This window comes from Wyeomyia smithii, chromosome 3 (assembly GCF_029784165.1).
Source record: "Wyeomyia smithii strain HCP4-BCI-WySm-NY-G18 chromosome 3, ASM2978416v1, whole genome shotgun sequence".
Lineage (NCBI taxonomy): Eukaryota > Metazoa > Arthropoda > Insecta > Diptera > Culicidae > Wyeomyia > Wyeomyia smithii.
In genome coordinates, this window is record NC_073696.1 from 133,144,659 (window position 1) to 133,158,027 (window position 13,369).

Genomic DNA, 13,369 nt, shown 5'->3' on the forward strand with positions numbered 1-13,369 from the left:
AATCTACGCTTGTTTGTGACATTTGCGGCGGTTCACATCGAAATGTCCAGTGCTCAGCCCTATCCAACCTTACACTTGCCTGTGTTTGTGACATTTGCGGCGGTTCACATCGAAATGTCCAGTGCTCAGCCCTATCCAACCTTACACTTGCCCAGAAGAACGAGAAGATTCGAGCTGCTGGAGTATGTTATAACTGTCTTCGCAAAGGACATAGAGCCAAGAATTGTCCTTCCGATAAAGCGTGTCACAAATGCCAACGCCGTCATCACACATTACTTCACCACGATGGAGTCATCAACAAAGAATCCAGATCCAATGTTTCTGCTCCTGTTGAAATGGCAAATCAGCCATCGGTTATTGCCGTTCCAAACCAAGCTACTGCACAGCAAACACCTGCTCTGGTTGAGCCACCTATTTCAACCACTTGCTCCTCGTTTTTTACGAAATCCGCCAAAAAAGTGTTACTACAAACTGCGCTAGTAGAGGTCTTCGACATAAACAGTCAACCGCACCTGTGTCGTGTTCTGTTGGACAGTGGTTCTCAGGTGAATTTCGTAACCGAAGAAATGGCCAACCGCCTAGGCCTCCTGAGAAACCAGCCAACGTTCCTATCGTGGGTATCAATGCTTTACGTACCCACGCCCGTGATAAGGTGAAAGTACAGTTCCGTTCCCGCGTGTCTGCTTACCACGCCGAGCTAGAATGTCTAGTTACCCCGAGAGTAACGGGCATAATCCCAACCTCCAAAATTGACATCTCGCAATGGATGATCCCTGACGGAATAATGCTTGTCGATCCTGAGTTCCATACACCCGAAAAAGTTGATTTGCTTATTGGTGGAGAACTATTTTTCGACATCCTCAAACCGAGTTCGATTCATCTTGCCGATGGATTACCACAGCTACGAGACACTCACTTCGGATGGGTCGTAGCTGGTGTCATCATTGATCCACACGTAGTCAACGTGTCCCTCCAGTATTCGCACACAACCGTCGAAGACATCGAGCGAAAAATGCAACAGTTCTGGCAAACAGAAGAAGTGCCTAACGTTCCAAAACTGTCAACAGCCGAAATAGCATGTGAGGCACATTTTCTTTCCACTTACCAACGTAATGAAACAGGAAGGTTTATTGTCAAGCTACCATTCAAAGAATCTTTCCCAGCTGGGTAATTGTCGTTGTCTGGCCTTGAAGCGATTTCTCATGCTGGAGAAACGATTGATTCGAAACCCTGAGCTGCAAACCCAGTACGTAAACTTCATCCGGGAATATGAGTCTTTAGGTCATTGTCGTGAGGTAGCCGAGTCGGAGGACGTACCAAACCAACAAGTGTATTACCTCCCGCACCATGCAGTACTGCGGCCGTCCAGCTCGAGCACGAAATACCGTGTCGTGTTCGACGCAAGCGCAAAATCTTCACCATTGGAAGTTTCCCTTAATGATGTGCTTCAGATCGGCCCAGTAGTACAAAACGACTTATACCATATTGTGCTACGATTCCGTACGTTTAGAGTGGCCTTCACCGCAGACATTTCTAAAATGTACCGCCAGATACTCGCAGCTCCATCGGACCGTCGATTTTTGAGAATTTTCTGGAGAGAAAAGCCGTCGTTACCTTTGCGCGTGTTGGAATTATGCACTGTCACGTACGGCACTGCCTCGGCACCGTACCAAGCAACAAGATGTTTACTGCAACTTGCCGAAGAGGACGGTAGAGAATTTCCTATTGCTACGCGCATAGTAAAGGAAGAGACGTACATGGATGATGTACTCTCGGGTGCAGACTCAGTGGAACAGGCCCTTGAGGCGCAGAACCAGCTGAAGCAGCTTCTTCACCAGGGAGGCTTCCCTATACATAAGTGGTGTTCCAACTCGCAAGAGTTCCTCGAGCACATACCGGTCGATGAGCAGGAGAAAATGGATGCTTCCGAAAACCGTGGTGTGAATTCAGCTATTAAAGTGCTCGGATTGCGTTGGAATCCTACCACAGATTCACTTTCCATCGCAAATCATACGAATCCATCGGTCCCAAAATTGTTGACGAAACGAATACTGTATTCAGAAATCGCTAAGTTCTTTGATCCCCTAGGCCTGGTGTCACCGGTAATAGTGAAGGCGAAACTTCTAGCGCAGCAACAGTGGCAAGCTAAGATTGGATGGGATGATCCTGTGGACGACAACATAAAGGAACAGTGGCAAGAGTTACAAAGTCATTGATTCATTTAAATGATATCGAGATTCCAAGATGCGTGCTCTCCGACAGTGCGGTAACCTATGACGTACATGGTTTTTCAGATGCTTCTACAGTAGCATATGGAGCATGCATTTACCTCCGAAGTCTATTTGCCGATGGGCCGGCCTCGCTTTGTCTTCTAACCAGTAAATCAAAACTGGCCCCCTTGGAAGAACTCTCCATTCCGCGGAAGGAACTGTGTGCCGCTTTATTGCTATCCAGACTAATGCAGAAGGTGTTGCCAGCATTAACGATGAAAATCCAGGAAACAGTACTGTGGTCTGACAGTACGATTGTTTTAGCATGGATTAAAAAACCACTGAATCAACTTCAACAGTACGTGCGCAATAGAATCGCTCTGATTCAAGAGCAGACTAGTGAGCATCGATGGAAGCATGTCAGATCGCAGCAAAACCCAGCCGATATCATCTCCCGAGGCCAACTTCCTGAGTATCTTCAGAACAATCCGCTCTGGTGGAGCGGTCCCGAATTCCTGAATAGGGAAAAGTATGAAGTAGACGTGCCCGAAACTATACCTGATGAAGAGCTACCAGAACTTAAATCCATGGTGACAGTGTCAAACGATGATGGTTTGCTGGCCCATTTCTACAAGCAAAGTAGTTTCCATAAAATTCAACGAGTCGTGGGATACATTTTGCGCTTCGCTAAGAATTGTGAGAAGAAGCGTGCCGAACGTGAGCTTGGGACACATTTAACCGTCAGTGAGCTACGCCAATCCACGGAAACCATTGCATATGTCGTACAGCAGTTCCATTTTGCCGATGAAATCAAGCGCGTTGTTACCAATCAACCGTGCCGAAAACTTGGTAATTTACGCCCGGTTTACGTCAATAAGCTTCTCCGCGTGGGTGGTCGGTTGGATCGCTCGCAACAACCTTTCGAGAATCGTCATCCTATAATATTGCCGGATAAGGATCCGGTGGTGCGGCTGCTAGTACAACAGATGCACATCGAGTTACTCCACGTAGGACAAACTGGACTTTTGTATTTGTATTTGTATTTGAATAATCCATCTGACAATAAATAGTCTTAATGAATAAATTACTAACTAATCACAGTTTTGAGTCTACTTATAAAATATCGGGTTGGTTCGTCAAACTGGAAGTGGTCTTCAACAGCGGTAAAGCCACGAACACACGCTGTGAATGGTTCATTTTTTCTGAACAAAGTGCGGTGAAAGACAGGTTGCAGTAATGTTGCGTTTCGGAGATTTCTGTTCGGGACACGAAAATTTACCATTTGGAGCAGTGCCGGGGCATCTAATTCTCCATTTAGTAGCTTAGCGATGAACAAACATTGTTGTATTTTTCTTCGGCGTTCCAGAGTGTCTAAGCCCAGTAGTCGGCATCTATCAGGGTATGGTGACAAGTTGTCGGGGTTTCTCCATGGTAAGTTCCGCAGTGCCAAACGAATAAACCGTTTTTGAACCCGTTCTATCCTAAGATTCCACGTGATCTGGTAGGGGTTCCATACAATACTAGCATTTTCTAAAATCGGTCGTACAATTGCACAGTACAATGCCTTCCAACAATGCGGCTTAGTCCTTAGCCACCTTGGATACAAATCCCAACTGTCTTGTTGCTTTAGAAATCAACCCTGAGCGGTGCAAATCAAATGTCATTTTCGAGTCCAACAGGATACCCAAATCAGTCACTTCGGTTACTCTGGTGAGCGTAATGCCGTCAATATGATAATCATGGATAATTGGTTGTGATTCACGATGGAACGAGATGACTTGACATTTCTCCATGCTAACAATCAATTTGTTTCTGTGGCACCAATCAACAAACAAACTTAGACAGGTTTGTAAACGGCGACAGTCCTCCTGCGTTTGTATAACAGCATATAACTTCAAATCGTCAGCATACACCAATTTAAAACAACCTCTATTCAAAATCAAAGCAGCATCATTGAAGAATAGAATGAATAGTAGCGGACCAAGATTACTACCTTGGGAGACACCGGAATCGTTTGTAAATGCCCTCGATACGCAACCATTAATCCGTACCCGAAGTTCACGATTCGTTAAGTATGATTCTAGCCAGGACACCAATTGAGTAGAAAACCCAAGCCGAGACAACTTGTTCAGCAGTATTTGATGGTCAACTTTGTCAAAAGCTGCCTTTAAATCTGTATATATAGCATCGACTTGCGTTTTTTTCTCCATATTAATTATACATTCTGACGTAAATTTCATTAAATTCGTTGTAACCGATCTACCAGGCATAAAGCCGTGTTGGTCAATTGAGATATAGCTTTTCGTGACATCGAGCATAGTTTCACGCACTATAATTTCCAAAAGTTTTGAGGCTGCGGATAGGCTCGTGATCCCTCGATAATTAATCACATTGTAACGATCACCACGTTTCAAAACAGGAGTCATAAAAGACTGCTTCCAGATGCGAGGGAATTTCATCTGCTGGAACGAACGGTTGAAAATAATACTCAATGGTAGCGCTAAAGAGGCAATACACCGGCATATCACAACAGCTGGCAGACCATCAGGACCAGGAGCGAACGATCGTTTTAATTTTTTCGCTGCAGTCAAAACCGTTGCTACATCCACAGCAAATGCGTTGAGATCGATTAAGTCAACGGGAACATCGCGGATGGCGTCACTTATCTCCGTTCTTGAAGCAGGATTCTTTGAGAAGACTGATGCAAAATGCTCAGCAAACAACTGGCAAGAATGCGTAACATCAGCTGATGTGGTCTCATTGAAATAGACATTCTTTGGTATCACAGGACATTTTCGCTTGGAATCAATAAAACGGCAAAAATCACGTGGATTTCTCGTTAAGCTTATCTGTACTCTTAGTACGTATGATTTATAGAGACAGGAATTCATAAGTCGATATGCTTTACTAGCCAATTGAAACTTCTTATGATTGCCAGGATTTCTGAAACGCCGTAAATTCCGTTGACAAGTATTGCGCGCACGTTTTAATTCACTTAAACGGTGAGTGCCCCAGGCGGGTGACCTCGGGGGACGGATTCGCGGAACATTCGCAGTCAGCCAATTGTTCAATATAGAGCAGAACGATTCTGCCATTTCATCAACATCATTCGGTAAAATCGCATTCCAGTCAATGGTGGGCAAATATTGTGAAAGAGCCGCAAAAATCTATTTTACGGAAGTTCAACGGCCGCTCATTTCGAGTTTCAACTGATTCTTCACATACTGCTGGTATTGGAAGAATTATCTCGAGCGGGGGATGATGTGAGTCAACGGGTAGAAGCGGAACGGAGCAGTTATGAACAACGGCTTCACAATTGGGCGTACAAAAAACTAAATCAAGAGTGCGATTGAGCGAGTTGCAGATTAGGTTTCTTTGGTGGAGGCACAAATAATCCATTCCATCCAAAAGAGTGCTGCTAGCCGCCGGTAGTCGAAGAGAATCGCATTGAACACAATCCTCAATAAGGCTCCAACGCATTCGTGGTTGATTAAAATCTCCACACACCAAAACAGCGTCATTAGGAAGACATTTTTCGCAAAGCTCATGCATTGAGGAAATATACTTATTGATTACACTCACGTCTTGGCTTTTGTCCGGTGGAATGTAGATTGCGCACAAATAAAACTTCTTTCCCTTAATTGTCGCAGAGACACAAACTTGTTCCAAACTTTGTCCGCATGATAGTGGTACTTCACGGCTGGCATATTGTTGCGCAATAGCGATCAAAAGGCCACCGAAGCGAACTTTGTTGCTGTTGGCTGGGCTCCGATCACAACGAAAAACATTGAAGCCTGCACCAAAAAGTAGCTGCGAGGTGATGCTATTGTCTAATCCAGTCTCGGTCATGATGATCACGTCATAGTTGCAGTTGGTCGCTGCTAGAAGCAGGTCGTTAATCTTAGTTCTCAAGCCGCGTACATTTTGGTAGAAGGTCCAGATGTGCCCGTCCACACAATCGCTGCTGCGCTGCAAGGTACAGTCATTGAGTGCGGGGGGAAGTTCAAAAATCATTAAATACTCGCCTTTGGCAGGAACCAGTTGGTTCCTGACATCCACGTTACATCGCAATTTATTTGAATTGTCGTTACAGAGGTTTACGCAAGGTGTTTCGGCAAATGTTATTGCCGGGTCGCAATGTTCATCGGCCGTATCGGGTTTTTTGGCTGGTCCATAAACTCCCTAAACATCAAACCAGCTGGCCAAATTTCAGCGTTGAGGGCCTGTTGTTTTATCGACGGATCAAGACCAATTTTAAAAGACAGGAAAGTCATTTGTGAAACATCCTTTCCTTTCGGCACAAGACGAGTTACATTTATTGGGTCATTTATGTCCAAACAGCGAGAAACGATTTTTTTGACATCATCATCGGATATCAATGGTTGAAATCCAGACAAATAAATCCAGAACACTGGTTTCGGAGCAGCAGGCATGATAAAAGGCACCGAAAGATTTTCAAAATCAATTGCTTTTGTGCCTTTATTGGAAGCTGGACGAGTGGATTGGTCATAATCACCGCGACGACGTTTTGCACTCAATCTCGGCCAAACTGGTGTTCCACTCTCACTTGGTAAACCGAGCAAAGGCGAAGCAGCAGAATATTTGTTTTGTGTCGAGGCAGAAGAAATGTTGTCCACTTTTTTGCTTAACGCTTCAACCAGGCCAGATAGTTGTTGTAATTGCGTGGCAAAGCCGTTTGTGCTGTTCGATTGGGAAGAATCTAAATCGGCCATGTAGGCACGGATGCTTCTTCCGTTTAGCAAACTCCTGCATTCGGGGCAGATAAACAAAACTTTGCCTTGCGCAAATATATCTCTGCACGGTCGAAGATTAATGCCACAGCACTGCTGGCTGATGTGAAACAATGTTTCGCAGAACCCGCAGCGTAAAGGCTCTAGATCGTTGATCACCAATTCACAAGCGCCGCACTGTTTTTTATTTTCCATTGCTGGTGTTTGCAAACTTTTTCGCAGCGTTGGATGTGATCACAGCTTCAGCCTATTGTAGGCGGTCACAATGTAGTATGGCTGATTTTTAGATGCGAGGAATCAATAAGTGAAATATGCGACACGGACACCGATAATCTTCAGTACTCCACTTTACAGATCAAACGTAGTTGATAAACAAGCCAATTAACGAAAGACCGAAACGATCAGCAGAATATAACACAGTTTAAAAGCGAAAAAACTAATCATCAATTCACAACAAACGTACTATAAGCAGCAGCGTTGCCAGAAATTTTTGAATGCCATGAGACAGCGATATTGGCTTCTAAACGCAAGATCTACCATTCGTTTCATCACCCGTCGTTGCGTCAGATGTTTCCGTACCAGCCCTACTACTACCAGTCAGCTAATGGGAAACCTACCAGAGTCTAGAGTAGAACCTTCCGTTCGCCGTAACAGGTGTCGACTATGCCGGGCCCTTTTGGACGAAACAAGGATCACGTCGACCTGCAATAGTGAAATCGTACGTAGCAGTGTACGTTTGTATGACGACTAAGGCTGTTCACCTGAAGGCCGTGTCCGATTTGAGCACCGATGCTTTCCTGGCTTCTCTTCGACGACTGATTGCTCGACGGGGCATGATTCGTGAGTTGCACTCGGATAATGCTTCTAACTTCCGAGGCGCCAACCATGAATTAAGAACATTGTACCAACAATTCCATAATCAACAATTCGTTGAGTCGATTCAGCCTTTCTGTAGCAGCCGTGAAATCGAGTGGCACTTCATCCCATCAGATGCCCCTGAATTTGGCGGCTTGTGGGAAGCGGCGGTGAAATCCTGCAAAACTCATCTTAAACGTATTGTCGGTAACGTGAAGTTAACTTTTGAGGAACTGGCTACAGTCTTAGCACAGATTGAGGCTGTCATGAACTCCAGACCGCTGTTTACCATCTCCAATGATCCAGCAGATCCACTTGTGATCACGCCAGGTCACAACCTCATCGGTCGACCACTTACAGCTCCCGCTGAACCATCGTTAGAAGATGTCAAGGTTTCTCGTTTGAGCCGCTGGCAGCATCTCCAACTTCTCCGTGAACAATTTTGGCGTGCTTGGAGCCGAGACTATTTAAACACCCTATAACCCAGGAAAACGTACCTACGAGAGATGCCCAACGTTCGTGTCGGCATGATTGTGCTACTGCATGATCGAAATCAACCTCCTCTCAATTGGAAACTAGGTCGCATCGAAGAAGTCTACCCTGGCGATGATGGGCTTGTACGAGCAGTAGATGTCTTCTCCAACGGTCAACATTTTCGACGTCCAATCAACAAGGTATCAATTCTACCGAATGAGGACAACCGATTAGTTGGAAACTTCGACGATCGCCGAGTTCCGCAACCGGGGGAGGATGTTCCGTCTCCCCACCAAAACTAACCACGACCAATCAGCATCAAGCAGCATCTATGCGAGCCACCGCAGCTGCTATAAAAGAACCCTCTGAAAGGGAAAGCTTTCATTCAGTTTTTTTGTCGCGCAACCATTCACATCGTAGCAGCAGTAGCAGAAGACCAAAGAAGAGAATAAATAGTTGGTAGCATAGCAGCAAAGTTGTTTTTCCTGCATTCTTCTTCCTTTGGAGCTGAACAAAAAGCAATTCCCCCAGTTCTTTTCAGGACTAATTAGAGTTCATTTTGAGCCAATTGCAAACTCCGTTCCCCTCTGGTGTTTACAGTCCACCACAAGACGTTCCAGTGCGAACAATATATATATATATATATATATATATATATATATATATATATATATATATATATATATATATATATATATATATATATATATATATATATATATATATATATATATATATATATATATATAATGGTCCGTGGGCATTTTTTCGATAATCCCTAGGGTGTACTGAATTGCAGCTAATACTGCGACGTAAACAGAAGCAGGATTATCGAGCTTATGGGAGACCGTCAGTGTAGAACATATTGTCGCAGTTGATGTTACGATATTTATTGGAAAATTCGGCATTCCACGAGTTTCTTCTATCATGGATGTATCGAAAAACACAGTAGAATCAGAAGTATTTAATAAGCTGACACGATTTGGAATACTCGAAGAAGGGTTAATATTTTGGGACATGTTATTGAAATACAATGTCATAAAACTCCAGCTTAGACCTCCAGACTCATCGTATGGGTCGACTGCATGCAACCTAAGGCGATACGCAAACAACGATATTGTATTCGCTCTAGTTTGATCTAATGTGTGTTGGCTGCGGAGCGGAAGCAGAAACACCCGTACTCAATCACAGACAATATCGTTGTTTGGTAAAGCCTTATAAGGTCTCCTGGGTGGGCTACCCACTAGAGATGGTCGGGTATGGGAAATTTGTTACCCGACCCGTACCCGACTAATCGAAAATTTTCAAACCCGTACCCGACCCGAACCCGTAGTCTGGTTTGTTTAAAATACCCGTACCCGACCCGAACCCGAAAAATATCTATTCCAACTATCCGTACCCGACCCGTACTCGAAAGAAAACAACGCCGAAATTGCTTGAACCCGACTCGTACCCGACCCGTCCTGGATTTTTTTTTTTCAAAATACCTGGGTACCTCGCACGTTATATGCACTTATTTTTTTTTCTTCACATAACATTTATTTGACACGGCACAAATACAATTTAATGTTTAACGGCGCCAATTATATCTGATGACTTAAAAACTAAAGCAAATTTTTTATCCTCGCTGCCGACTACGAGCTGAAATTAAGTCTAACTTAAAACTAGCATGGGATTTCCAATCAGTGTTTTGTTGTTCAATGGTCGTCTGATAATCGTCGAATGGCATGTATGGATTCGTTCTGCTGAGCCACGATGTCGTGAGTTGGGACAGAGGCTCGTAGTCCTTGGGTCCTGGTTCTATTGTGCGGGGTCTGGTTGCTGGTTTTGTGCTTAAGGTTCAAACGTGTTCTTGTCGTTTTGTTGGGTGTAGACGGAGGGGAACGGGACTAGACTGGGGCGTGGATGGATTTCAGGAAAACGTATATAAGGGACATGTAGGATAGGTCACGGCTCGCCAAGACATCACAAACAGGAACAGCCGGCTGTCTACCCTCGGCCTGCAGGGAAGCTATTAATTTAGACCTGGCGTCACGGTGTATAGGGCATGACCAAACCACATGCTCTATGTCGTGATAACCTTCACCACAGGCACAGATACCACTTTCCCCGAGCCCAACACGACGGAGGAGCGCGTCAAATCTATAGTGATTGGACATAAGCCGGGACATCACGCAAATGAAATCCCGACCTACATCCAACCCCTTGAACCACGGGTTCGTCGATACTTTGGGGATTATGGAATGTAACCACCTTCCCAATTCCCCTCTGGTCCAAGCATTTTGCCAACTGATGATCGTATTCTGACGTACAAGTGCGAAAAATTCATTAAAGGCAATTGGTCTTTCATAAATATCACCGTTTGTTGCGCCCACCTTAGCCAAAGAGTCCGCTTTCTCATTACCCGGTATCGAGCAGTGCGAAGGGACCCACGCTAAGGTAATCTGAGTAGATTTTTCGGATAAAGCACTCAGATGTTCCCGTATTTTCCCCAGGAAATACGGAGAGTGCTTAACATCTTTCATCGATCGGAGAGCCTCAATGGAACTGAGACTGTCCGTAAAGATGAAATAATGGTCCGTGGGCATTTTTTCGATAATCCCTAGGGTGTACTGAATTGCAGCTAATTCTGCGACGTAAACAGAAGCAGGATTATCGAGCTTATGGGAGACGGTTAAATTGTTATTTAAGATACCGAAGCCAGTGGACCCATCAAGAAGTGATCCGTCAGTGTAGTACATATTGTCGCAGTTGATGTTTCGATATTTATTGGAAAAAATTTTAGGGATCTGCTGCACGCGTAAATGATCCGGGATTCCACGAGTTTCTTCTATCATGGATGTATCGAAAAACACAGTAGAATCAGAAGTATTTGATAAGTCGACACGATTTGGAATATTCGAAGAAGGGTTAATATTTTGGGACATGTGATTGAAATACAATGTCATAAAACGGGTTTGAGAATTAAGTTCGATTAACCTTTCAAAATTTTCAATCACAATATGCACTTATTGTCATATGTGGTTTCTCGAGATGATGGCCGGAGTTAGACAAAAACCGAGTGTGAATGTGAACGCATGTTAATGAACCCAGAGTTCCAGGCGGATGGTCCACTATAAGAAAGAGGTCCACTATGAAAAGTGCATGTCTGGTAAAGTTAAAAGAAAGACGAGTTTTATGTGAACATCGCAGCAATCTGAAATCTTAATATTATAATAAAGTCAAAGTTAATATTGTTTATAACTTGAGAAAAAAATAATAATTCATTTGCATTTGCCAAAAACCTGTAATTTTTTAGTACAGATCCGGTGTCATCGATTCAATCTAAAAATCGGTATAACACAGATATTTCTGTACATCCCTGGTCACAGTGCAAACAAAGACTATGCTATCGCTATCAAATCTCATATACATATTTGCTTCGTACCAAACATCTTAATGCACAATCCGCCTGAGATTTTTTTACGTCAGCTGTTTCATAATATTTTTCCTTTATTGCTATAACATTCAAGTGCCTAAATCCAAAACGTGGGTGCAATATCATGAGATCTGTTTTTTTATGACTTTTCGAAGTTTGGCATACTGACGTTTTTTGACATATGTTTTTAAAAAAAATCATTACTTTGAAACAGCTTCAATGATAGCTTGGTTTTTTTGGTGTCAAAGTAAAAGTTGATTCGTAGTTAGTTTGTACAGGTCGGACTCGATTATCCGGAACAGCAAAAAAATTTTCATTCCGGATAATCGAATCACACAAAAAATACTGATATTTTGCGATTAACGAACATAAAATAAATATTTCTTTTCTTTTTTACTTGTATGATGCAGTGGCGTAACCAGAAGTTATTTCTGAGGCAAAAGGGGTAAAATCTTGAGAATCAAAATAAATAAATTGGACATTGATTATGATTGACATGTCCCAAACATGGAAGTGACTTAAATGGTAACAAATATGCCAGAAGGAGTGGTAAATACAAAATTTCGGAATAAAAATTGACAACGAACACCAAAAAAATAAAATTCCGGATAATCGAGTCTAAAATTCCGGATAATCGAGTTTCCGGATAATCGAGTCCGACCTTTATTAACTATTTTGTTTTAATTTAAAAAAAAGTTTTTTTTCGCAAAATTTGGTTGATTTGAGGGGTTATGCAAAAGCTACGTTATTTGTTTATGTGAGGAGAACGCCCTGTTGCTAAGGAGAAAAATGCCAAAATCATTAATAATTAGGTCACGTGCTTTATGGACGGCCCCAAATAAAAAATGGAATGGAGATTGGTGTTCAGCACCCCAAAATTAAGTAAATACCATATTTTTGTCGCATTTATCCACACGTTTTTATTTAACCAGCCTTTGTATTTAGTTGCCTTACTGTGCAATGCTCCGCGGTTTTCCTCACAGATATGAAAAAAGCCTGGCAAGAATTCCATTTAAACCTCTAGTGCCCAATACCGCCATTTCGCGGGCTTCAGTCGAAGTTTTTAAAATCTTCAATATGTACTTAAAAAGCGTTTATAATGATTCATAGTGATTTTACCGAAGCCCGTTTAGAAATTAACTTGGGCACTAGAGGGTTAACTCAAAACGGTTGCAGGAAGAACTATTGACTTTCACATTAGAAAGAGATAGCATGATGTCATTCCCTTGGTGCAAACACTGCCGACAACTGTTAGAATAGGTATTGGCCAATCTCTCGTTGAGTGAGAATGGGCAATTTCTTGTTCGATCTTTCCGATTATCGACACTAAGAAAACACCTAGGTTTGAAATGTTAAAAATTAAATTCTCATAATGCACGAAAATCAAATTACCCGTACCCGACCAATTGAGAATTTTTCAAACCCGTACCCGACCCGAACCCGAAGCCTTGGTTTTTAAATTACCCGTACTCGACCCGAACCCGTAAAATATTTTTTTACGTTACCCGGGTGAAAATACCCGTACCCGACCATCTCTACTACCCACCATGATCCGGTTATGGTACGAAAAATCTCACTCTTTGTTGACATTTTTTCATCAGATACCTAATGTGACAACCCCAAGTGCCTTTAGAGTCGAACCAGACACCAAGATACTTGTG

General features: G+C 43.1%; 3 protein-coding genes across 3 annotated transcripts; 2 read left to right on the forward strand and 1 right to left on the reverse strand.

Moving 5' to 3' along the window:
* The first annotated feature begins 784 nt into the window (after positions 1-784).
* On the forward strand, positions 785-6,020 carry LOC129728568 (uncharacterized). The gene is made up of 4 exons (XM_055687016.1): positions 785-1,075; positions 1,152-2,194; positions 2,263-3,217; positions 5,898-6,020. Exons 1-4 carry the CDS (start codon positions 785-787, stop codon positions 6,018-6,020), a joined length of 2,412 nt encoding a protein of 803 aa, XP_055542991.1.
* A 311-nt stretch (positions 6,021-6,331) lies between these two features.
* LOC129728569 (uncharacterized) lies at positions 6,332-7,156 on the reverse strand. Its single transcript, XM_055687017.1, has one exon. The coding sequence runs from the start codon at positions 7,154-7,156 to the stop codon at positions 6,332-6,334; it is 825 nt and encodes a 274-aa protein (XP_055542992.1).
* A 545-nt stretch (positions 7,157-7,701) lies between these two features.
* Positions 7,702-8,298, forward strand: LOC129728571 (uncharacterized). The gene has a single exon (XM_055687018.1). It carries the CDS (start codon positions 7,702-7,704, stop codon positions 8,296-8,298), a length of 597 nt encoding a protein of 198 aa, XP_055542993.1.
* The last annotated feature ends 5,071 nt before the right edge of the window (positions 8,299-13,369 follow it).

What these genes read in the sequence shown, in the direction of transcription:
- LOC129728568 (XM_055687016.1), top strand. Translation starts at nt 785, where the DNA reads ATGCTTGTCGATCCTGAGTTCCATACACCCGAAAAAGTTGATTTGCTT. An exon ending in AACTGTCAACAGCCGAAATA is followed by an intron (nt 1,076 to 1,151) that starts GCATGTGAGGCA and finishes TACCATTCAAAG; the next exon opens with AATCTTTCCCAGCTGGGTAA. An exon ending in GACAACATAAAGGAACAGTG is followed by an intron (nt 2,195 to 2,262) that starts GCAAGAGTTACA and finishes GCTCTCCGACAG; the next exon opens with TGCGGTAACCTATGACGTAC.
- LOC129728569 (XM_055687017.1), bottom strand. Translation starts at nt 7,156, where the DNA reads ATGGAAAATAAAAAACAGTGCGGCGCTTGTGAATTGGTGATCAACGAT.
- LOC129728571 (XM_055687018.1), top strand. Translation starts at nt 7,702, where the DNA reads ATGACGACTAAGGCTGTTCACCTGAAGGCCGTGTCCGATTTGAGCACC.